Source organism: Lolium perenne, chromosome 2 (genome assembly GCF_019359855.2).
Source record: "Lolium perenne isolate Kyuss_39 chromosome 2, Kyuss_2.0, whole genome shotgun sequence".
Taxonomy (NCBI): domain Eukaryota; kingdom Viridiplantae; phylum Streptophyta; class Magnoliopsida; order Poales; family Poaceae; genus Lolium; species Lolium perenne.
In genome coordinates this window covers 304,561,256-304,571,059 of record NC_067245.2, presented here as the reverse complement: position 1 = coordinate 304,571,059, position 9,804 = coordinate 304,561,256, and the positions used below count along the sequence as shown (strand labels likewise).

Below are 9,804 nucleotides of genomic sequence, written 5' to 3'. Positions count from 1 at the left end.
CAGGTCACGCACGTCCTTGCAACAGCTCGCTCGATAAGCCGCAGACCAACCCGCCTGATAGGGTCCGGAGCAACAAAGCGCGGAAACTCAGTCCTGGGGCTTGGCGCGGTTATGGAGTTTGGCGAAGGAGATGCCTGATCGCTGCTGGTGTGTATGCCCTGCCGCGTCGGTGCCTTGCGGCCTGCGGGTCAGGCGCCCGGACAGATTAGCGAGGATCTGGAGAGTGCGACGTTACGGCTAAGGTGATGTACATGCGGGCGGCCTCCCGCCGTCCTTCCTCATCCCCGGCTCCGGCTATCCGACAGTGACACGCAGGCCATGGCAGCCAACCAGCCGGAAGCGGGCGCCTGAACCCTGCCGTCCGATACGATCGGCATCGCTCCTTGCCGTCCAGGCCACCATGCCGCAGCTGTGCGGCGACCTCGCTCTTGGCGTCATCGTGCACCACGCCGCCTCAGCCCGTTTTTTTAACCGATGGCAATTCTTGTCATTATAACAAAACTGAAAAGGTGTGTTGAGGTGCTCAACGCGTTGGAACCATCTGGTCAGTTGATCTGATATCGAACGACTCAAATTTAATGTATCCGCAACATGTTTGCTCTTTTAATAGTAGTAGTATAGATTATATAGTAGAGATATATGTCGGTTTCTAAAATATGTATATTAAGTGCTACTTGTGTTTTGACCCCGGCGACCTTTTTTCCTGGCTCCGCCCCTACTCCCGACGTGGCACTCATGTACAAGCCATGGCGCGACACGTTCCCCGACGCCTCTCCAGCTCGATCGCTATAAAGATACCAGGCGACGAAGCGTCTCATCACACAGCAAAGAGCTCAGCATCGCCAACGTCCGAAGCAACCAAGTACACTCTTCGAATCCTATCCAGCTTTTGGTTTGCACACTTCTGTTGATCTATCCAGTTTCTGTTCGTATCTTTTGAGCCAGCCTGCTGCATCAGCTTGCGAAGAATGGCTTCTCGACAGGATCAGGCTAGCTACCGCGACGGGGAGGATTACCAGGATAGCAGTAAAAGATCTAGATAGCAGATAATCATTACCAGGATAGTACTGGATAACAAGTCTACAACATTCTAAAAAGGATTGTTTCCTACAAGTTGACATCATTCTAACAAGGCTTGTCCCACACAAGGCTATCCTGGTAATGATCTAGATAGCAGATAATCAATCATTACCAGGATAGTACTGCTGGATAACAAGTCAACAACACTCTAACAAGGATTGTTTCCTCTAACAAGTTGACACCATTGTAACAAGGATAGTTTCCCTCACAGTACATCATTTCCTCCTCTTAGAGGGAGGTGAATCAGACTCATCAGCCTCATCACTGTCATCGTGACTCTCATCATCTCCAGCGTCATCACCATCATCATCATCAGCCTCATCACTGTCATCGTGACTCTCATCATCTCCAGCGTCATCACTGTCATCATCATCTCCATCGCCGTCTCCATCAGCATCATCTCCAGAACTCTCTTCAGAAGAGTCTCCAATTGCATCTTGATCAGTCTAAAACACAAGATTGAATCATAATATGCACATGGACAAAAAAATACATAAACATATGGAACTTTAATTCTTCATAATGTAGTAGTGGCTATAAGCTCCCACTTTGCACTTACATCAGATTGGCTGAAGACAAAAGGCACCTCTGTTTGATCAAGCCAAGAGTGTGTCTCAAATCCTTGCTCAATAGATATGCAAAGTGGAATCACATGATGATTGTCTTTTCTAATTTTCTTTCTAATAGACCAGTCTAGCCCACATACTAATAGATCTTCAATGCAGGGCAGCAATACAGTTTCAGCATCATTGACTAAAAGGACATCATATTCGAGGTTACCCATATAGTTGTTGGCCCTTAGAAGAGTTGTTCTAGGTGGTTCTAGACTGAGATGCTTCCTCCATAAACTAGTCGCCATATCGTCAAGTACCCACACATCAATAGTTGAGCTTGGCCAACCAATTAGACATTGTTCAATTGGAAGAAAAATGTTGTCAGGATTCCAACTGTACACAGCAGCAGCAAGCTTCCCTTTCATAGTTAGAAGCTGAAACATTGTTAGTCCTTCATCAACCTCTGGAATATCAATAAGTTGAAACTTCTCTGTCTTGGTATCAAAAAACAATACGCTGTGAGTATGATGGCCCCACCAGCACAACCAGTGCTCAAACTTGACAGCTGCCATAGAAAAACCATAGCTGAGACGATCTGCCAAACAAGTTGATAGCGGTGTAGTGCCTGAACCAATTTCATCAATGTGGGGGACTACTTTGTGTGCCTTGCTGTTCAGCGAATAGATGTTGAAGGCAGTTGTAGATCGATAAAGAATCTTAAACTCCCTGTTGTTGGCTTCTCCAGTGGCAAAGAAGGCACATATTGTTTTACCCTCTGCCAACTTGATATCCCCAAGCTCCGGGAGACGCCCCCACCGACGGATAAACGGATTATAGACCACCAATCTGGTGCCCATCGATATCAGCAGCATTCCTTCACAGGAGTCATGAATATAATAAGCCTGGTTAGCACGACTCAGTTCCATTTCAGTACTGTCATCATCATATTCATGAGAATTGTCAGCTCCATCGGCAAGAAATATCTCACTCGAACGAAGGATGCAATGACCATGGGGAGTCTCATTAAGACCATAAATATCAGTGAAGCAGGCCAAAGAGCCATTGACATCTAAAGATGGATCCGCATAGCTCCGAAAAAGAAACATTTGATTGGGCGATTGGAGGGCCATGTCCCTGTAGCTAGCAACAAAATCTGGCGTCCGGATGATACGTCGCCACACAGGTGATAAAAACTGACACTTGTACACATCCGAGGCATCAAGACGCAGAAATACTGCAGACCAAGTTTCTGAGTTTAATTCCGGGACGCCCGCGGCGGTTTTGTCCACTGCCTAGTTATTGCAGTTAAAAGAAGTCAGATTATATAACTGTATCACATTATTATTTTATAATTGCAGTTAAAAAAGTATGATTATATGACCAAGCAGGGATAACGCTACTGAGTATCACATTATCCCTATGCAGCATGCTTGTGTATGACCAAGCAGTTAAAAAAGTATGGTTCAACCTAAGATTCATACTACATACATCAATGATTTGCAATTAAGGAGTATTTTGCTGACAAGACAAACTCATATAAATTACCCTTAAATGGTCGGTGCCACTCTTATTATTTAGGGGACTGAAACACCATAGGAGAAATGCCTATGGTGCCACTCAGATTACATAAGTTCAGGTCACTCTATATCTATCAGAAATGGAGCATACAAGATTGGTCGCAACGGAAAAAATAGTGTTTACAAGGTAGCAGCATCAGTATCGAAAGCATATCCTACTAGCACACGACAAAACCACAGATAGAATAGCTCAGTGTCGAGGAGACGAGGAGGGTTAGATCATCGTTGGCTCACAATTCCATAAACTAGAGCGCTAGATTGCTGCAAGCGAAGTAGAACAATCTGCTGATCCCAGACTCAACTAAAACTAACAGCCAGCATACTAAAATATCTAGACGAAAACTAATATGAATCCCACACGCGCGCCGCACCAACGGGGAGAGGAACAGGATAAATAGATGGGCAAATTTCTACCTCGGAGGCGCTGTTGTGGACGAGCTTCTGCCTCTTGATGTCCCGCATGGGGTTCGCCAGCTTCTTCTCCGTCGACTGCGAGAACCAAACACAAACAAAACCACATCGTCAGAACAGCGAGGTAAGGGACAACGGACAAGGCAGAGCGAAAGGTATTGCGCTTCTGGGCGACAAGGCAGAAACCTATTATATTACTTCCAGTGAGTAACAAGCCGTTCCCAGGTGAAAGGGGATATGAAGCATTCAAAAAACTTTCCACTGTGAGATTTGCATTTCTCCTAGATTCCCTTTTCGTGTGCACTGAAATAGAATGAGTAGAGGATATACTGTAGCGCTCTTTTTGACTAACTCATGCAGCTTAGAGTCTGACACGGATGATTATGGAAACCTGTATTACTACATCGCGCAAGCTGGAAATATTAGTGCTAGTGACAGTTATACTGGTTTTGTGTTGAAAAGGGAAGGAGAATTTGTTGAGAAGGGAAGGACAATTTGTTGAACAGAGTGCAAACCTTTTCAAGTATGATATGTTGTATAACCCAGTTTCTAGTAGCAAAACAATTTAATGGATTCCAGAAGAAATAAATTGCACTGGCCGACCCAGCTTGACCATTCTTGTGAAAAAAGAAATTTTATGCAGAGCAGCCTTGCCCATTCAATACTAACACACATAAATGCATGAAGTGTATGTAGCAACAAATAAAAACTGTTTGGTCAACAAGTTTCCATAATAAATTCGTCAATAATTGAATATGATTTGTGAACTGTTAGAAGTTTAACTGACCGTGTCTTCTCCAACAGCATCAACTTCGTCATCTCTTCCAGTATCTGAAGAACCTTCTACCAACGATGCAACAGTTTTGCTGTAAACATTTAAAGGAGTACCCTGAAGTGACTTAACAAATGCCGGCTTTAACTTCTCAGGACATAGACCTACTATCCTCTCTGCAAGCATAAAAGATGCTGGAAGAGAATCCTGGAAAATCATGTTTAAAAGGATTAGTGAAGATGATAAGAATTAATGAATTATATAATAATGCTCACAATGTGTTAGATACATTACTTTCTTTTCCTTTTTAAGATACCGAAGGAGGCAGGATGCCAGAGCTGGATGGACAGGCTCACTCTCTTTAATTACAACCATCATTATTTTCTCCATAGAGGTGATGACGTTTTCTTGATGTGATGAGCTGAAATAAATAAATCAAGCAAATGAATGAGAAAGAGAAAAAATGCAGTTAACAAAAATAGAAGAAATGAACAACATAAAACAAAGACATGTCACACAAGAGAGGTAGCATGCACAAGAAAACACACACGCACACACAAACAATAAGATCCTTGAAATAGCAATCTGTTATGACTTACCAAGTTCCTAATTCAAAATCAATTTCAATTCATAAAAACATACTGAGATGTTGTATCAACCTAAATTGCAGCAATTCAAATAATCATGTGTACTTTGCACATTTATTATATTGGAGACAAAATGATAGCAAGTTCAGAACCAATAAATAGATAGCAACAACAGAAATAACAAATATTTGATATGGCTTCTCATCTTGTTTATGACGTGGCCTGAACTGGACCTAAGTAATGTTCAGGAGCTAAAATAAAGGTGAAATAGGATGAAAATTCGGAAATCCTGGGTAAAGGATCTAGCGACTAATTTTATAACAAAAATACAAGTTATTGACACGGATATAAAAAAGTTGCTACACGAGAATAGTGAAGGATTAAATATGAATGTTTTCAGTGTTAGGGCCAGTGTGACCAATGAGTTGGCGATTTAAGTCACTGATACATTATAACCAAAGCCAAAACTGAAACATCATAATAGCCATATGGGTACATCGTGTTCCGCATAAAAGTAGTACAGTGTACACTACATCTATAATCATGTCATGTGCGTGATGCAGTCAATCCTAGTGATCTCTCGAAGTCGAGACCAAAACTATGGTGTATCCTCTCCCTAATCAATTTGCCATCACCCATACAACTTTCAAAGTAAAGCCGACAACTAGGTTATATCCCCTCCCTATTCATTTGACATCATCCATATTATTTCAAAGTAAAGAAAACAACTACATTACCTCTTCTCCTTAATCCCTTTGGCATCTCCCATACTCAAATTATATAGAAACTATTGAAATCAAAAGATAAACAGAGAAATACATTCCATACCTTACGGTGCTGAAGAAATGGTCAAACGTTTGCAGTATCAGGTCATCGTAATCAAGATCCAACATGAGGACACAGGACTGCACCTTTGCGACGGTTTCGAGTATCGAAACCCTCTTTGCAAACAAGGGGCCTTCCGTATCATCCAACTTAGCAAAAGACTGCACAACTACTGTAAACACATCCAGGAGGCAGGTAAATACGAAGCGTAAGTACATCTAGACAACACCGTTTCATCAAACAAAGAAGAAGAAGAAGAAGAAGAAGAAGAAGAAAACTCACCCTCATCACATCATCCCCATAGGGGGGCTCTGGCGCGGTGATCCTGGTAACCTCAGTTAAGCAACAGGCAACAGCGACCTTAACGCCCTGGGAAGAGTGGTTTAGTAGCTCACTGCCAACCAAAGCATCCATGGTGGGCTTGAGTGCCTCGGTCATGGTGTTGGACGGGGACTGATCCACCCTGGACAACCAGATTTGTGCTTCCTGCGAAAACGAAACAGCAATTGTTAGTTTCTAAGCCAGACAAATAGCCAGCCCCAGGTTAGATGAGTAACCAGCTAGGGCTAGGGTAGACCACGGAGAGTACATATCCAATCTAGAGCTAAACCCTATAGCACGGGTAACTCCCAAACTGGAGAACGGGCTTGTGGATGTGCGCGTCGGTTCTATGAAGGGGGCGGGAAATAATAACGGCAGCAAAAGCAAGTGGTGGATTCGAACTCGCTGGGGGCGCCGGCCGCTCACCTCGATAAGGGGGAGCAACTCCTCGCTGGTGGCCGGGAGCGAGCCGAGGCGGGCGCCGATGTCGCGCAGCCGCTGCTCGACCTCCACCTGTCGCCATCAGGGAGGGCTCCACCTCGCGCGCCGCCCCTCTCGGGCAACGGCGGAGAGATCTACTCGGCCGGCGGGAGGTGGTTAGGGTTTGGGGAGGGGTTAGCCGAGCGCAGGAACGAAAGCCTGGCTGTGGTGGGGGAGGGAAGTTTTGGAGGCGATAGACGCTTCTGGGTTGGGGCGGCGGGAGGAGCCTTTGTAGGACGAGACGGAAACCCTATATGCCTTTAGCGTCGAATGGAGGCAAAAAAAAAAAAGTGGCAGCGGCGTCCACTAGTCCCGTTTACGCCACCCGCTAAATTCAGCCTAACGCAATACGGGACGGCGCTATTTCACGTTCTGGAGAGACGCCGATTCCCATCCGTGTTGAAATCTATGAATAATGCTCAATATTTAAAAAAAAATATAAATTTGGGCGAAACTAGGTAATTTAGACGAATCTCATACATATATAAGCGAAATTGGTGTAGTTCTTGCCGATTACATACTTAAGACTTAAAATAAAAACATAGTAAACTAAAACACGCCCCATGCCCAGCTGGCTGTAGAACTGCGTCTTGTTGTTGTCATCGTCGAAGTCGTTGGGCGTCGTCGGGGCACGCGTGGAGGGGCTTGCGCCGTCGTTGTTGTCGAGGATGATGACACGCTGGTAGTCGGCGCTTGCCGGTGGGGGAGAAGGACGGCGTGCTAGCAAACATGCTGGCCGGCGTGCTGCTGGGGAGCCAAACGGCAAGCTGCCGCCACCTATTCGAGGAGGCACTGCTGGGGCTCCACCTCCTCCTTCACGTGTTGCTCGCCCGACCAGGCGAGGGCGAACTCCATGTCCACCGGCGGGACGTCGTCGAGGGAGGCGGCCAGGGCGAGCTTTTCGCCGGGGAATTCCTCCAGGTCGTCCGGCGCCTCCATCTTGATTGTCGTCCTCACGTAGTCACGCGGCGCCACCAACTCAATCGCCGGGGCCTTCTTCTTCTTCTTCGACGACGCGCCGTCGGTGCCAGGCTCTGTCTTCGGTGTGACGAGGCTCAAATGGCCGTGGGGTGGTGACGGAACGTGGCGGTCGGAGTTAAGGATGAGGTCGTCGCTGGGCCTCCTACGCGGTGTCTCCTTCGTCTCCACCTTGACGCGAGAGAACAGTGTCGTCGGCGGCGTGGAGCTGGGTGTGGACGACAGGCGGGGTCCTGACGAAGAGGAGGACGAGCCGGTGCCCATCCTCTTGGGCATCCACGACGCGCCGAAGCGCCAGGAAACATGCGGGGGGCACGATGGCATCGTCAGGCGCGGATGGTTACCGGCGGCGATGTGCTCCAGGACGTAGGTGAGGGTACCGGCGGCAAAAATTCAGTAGGCAAAAGTTCTCTGTATTTTTATCACCAAATCTTGGTCTCTTCCTTTGTACTGTAATACGGGTAGGCTACAAACGAACTCTACAATCGAGCTGAATTCCTCCAAGGAATGGGCTGCCTACACCTCTTCCACGACTTGTACGGTTGTACTCAGTGGCGGAGCTTGGGCCGGTTAAAAGGGGGGGCAAATGGGCTCAGAGGACAAAAAATGCACTGTCTTGGCCCAAACTGGGGGGCAAATGGGCCAGATATGTATAAATCCTTTAGGAAACAGTACTGGGCTTGGGGGGCGGCGGCCCCCACTGGCTTCAACATAGCTACGCCACTGGTTGTACTAGTACCACACCGCCATCCGCTGCCGCCTCGAACGTGTCGCCAGCCTCAGCCTGGACTGTTACTGCGACGAGCCCATCCGAGGCCTCCGGCGGCGCGAGGCCGGCGTCGAGCAAGTCCTCGGGCTCCTCGGCGCGGAGCATCCCAGAGCTGTACGAGGAGATGTCACGACTGTCTTAGCTGTGACCTGAAGAATAGAAGCTGATCAACGTTATGAAGATCTGACGGTCCAGAAGGAATCAGAGAAGCGGACGGCTGCGATGACGCCATTACTATTCACCATCCGACACATTTACCTTTCTGTTAATTCTGTATTACCGTTGTAATAACGAGACTACTGAACCGGCTATATGAGCCCCCTTCGTGGGAAGACAACGCTATCGAATAGAATATGCTTAAACGCTATCTCTTCGTTCATCTAGTTTAGATTTATTTTCGCATCTAGATCTCGTAGAAATCCACCGATTGATCGAGCGAGGTCTCCATATCGGAGGAATTATCGTCAGATTCCATTCCGGGATCTGACAATTGGTATCAGACGCCAGTGAATTCTCGGCGAAAATTTTTCTCGAGCTCTCAGATCCTTCCTTGGACGGCGACGGCGAGCTCGATTCCGCGCGGGCTCGGGGAAATTGGCGGCGATTCAACCGGTGAGACGAAGGGGGGTTGCTGCGGATCACCTTCCGCAAAGGTAAAATCCCTCCCTCCACTCCCATGTTGCGGCGGCGGTGACGTCCTCTTGACGTGGTTGACGGAGGCGGCGTGGCGGCGGCAGATCATTCGAACGCAGATCGAGTGAAGCGGAGCGGTTGCTGCGGATCATCTCCCGCAGAGGTAAAATTCCGGCTCCGCGCTCTTTCCGTGCGTCTTGGGTGGCGGTTGTTGGCGGCGGTAGAACGAAGACAAGGTGTTCGACAAAATGCCAAAGTCGAAGGCGTCCGAAGCTACCGCGCAGGAAATTGAGGCTCTCAAGCTCGACCTGGAGAGTGTCAACTCACGCGTAGAGGAAATTGGAGGAAAGGTCGATGGGGTTCAATCTCAAATGGAGGAACTATCAGCGAAATTCTCTCGGCTGGAGGCAATCCTAACTGCTAACATGGACAAGCAAGCTCCTGAGAAAGAGACCGAACCAGCCAAGCAGCCACCTTCAGGCTCTGGTGAAAAGGATGAGTATTTGTGGCATGATGGCCCTCCTCACTTGCGCCGCAAGCATGCACCACCTGATGATCACCATGAGCAGCCACATCCAGATGCTGGTGACATGGGCATACCCTTCGGGTACCCATTATTACTATACCTGGTTCGGCTCGGCCCAATATGGAGACAACCCGAAGAAGTAGTCGACTAGGACTCTTGTAAAACCCTAGGCTGGTTGCATATATAAAGCCAGCCAGGACACCCGAAATAGAGGAGGACAACATATAGACGGAATATAGACAACATAGCTCCGCCTACGGCGACACCCTGTAAACATACTTATGATCTTAT

At 47.4% G+C, this 9,804-nt stretch overlaps 1 protein-coding gene across 1 annotated transcript; it reads right to left on the bottom strand.

The window, feature by feature from the left end:
- Window positions 1–1,036: 1,036 nt before the first annotated feature.
- Window positions 1,037–5,986, bottom strand: LOC127336970 (uncharacterized). Its single transcript, XM_051363834.2, has 6 exons — window positions 5,810–5,986; window positions 4,689–4,815; window positions 4,410–4,601; window positions 3,626–3,700; window positions 1,640–2,926; window positions 1,037–1,526 (listed from the first exon to the last, which is right to left on the bottom strand). The coding sequence occupies exons 1-6, from the start codon at window positions 5,872–5,874 to the stop codon at window positions 1,296–1,298; spliced, it is 1,977 nt and encodes a 658-aa protein (XP_051219794.2). The 5' UTR covers window positions 5,875–5,986; the 3' UTR covers window positions 1,037–1,295.
- Window positions 5,987–9,804: the final 3,818 nt, after the last annotated feature.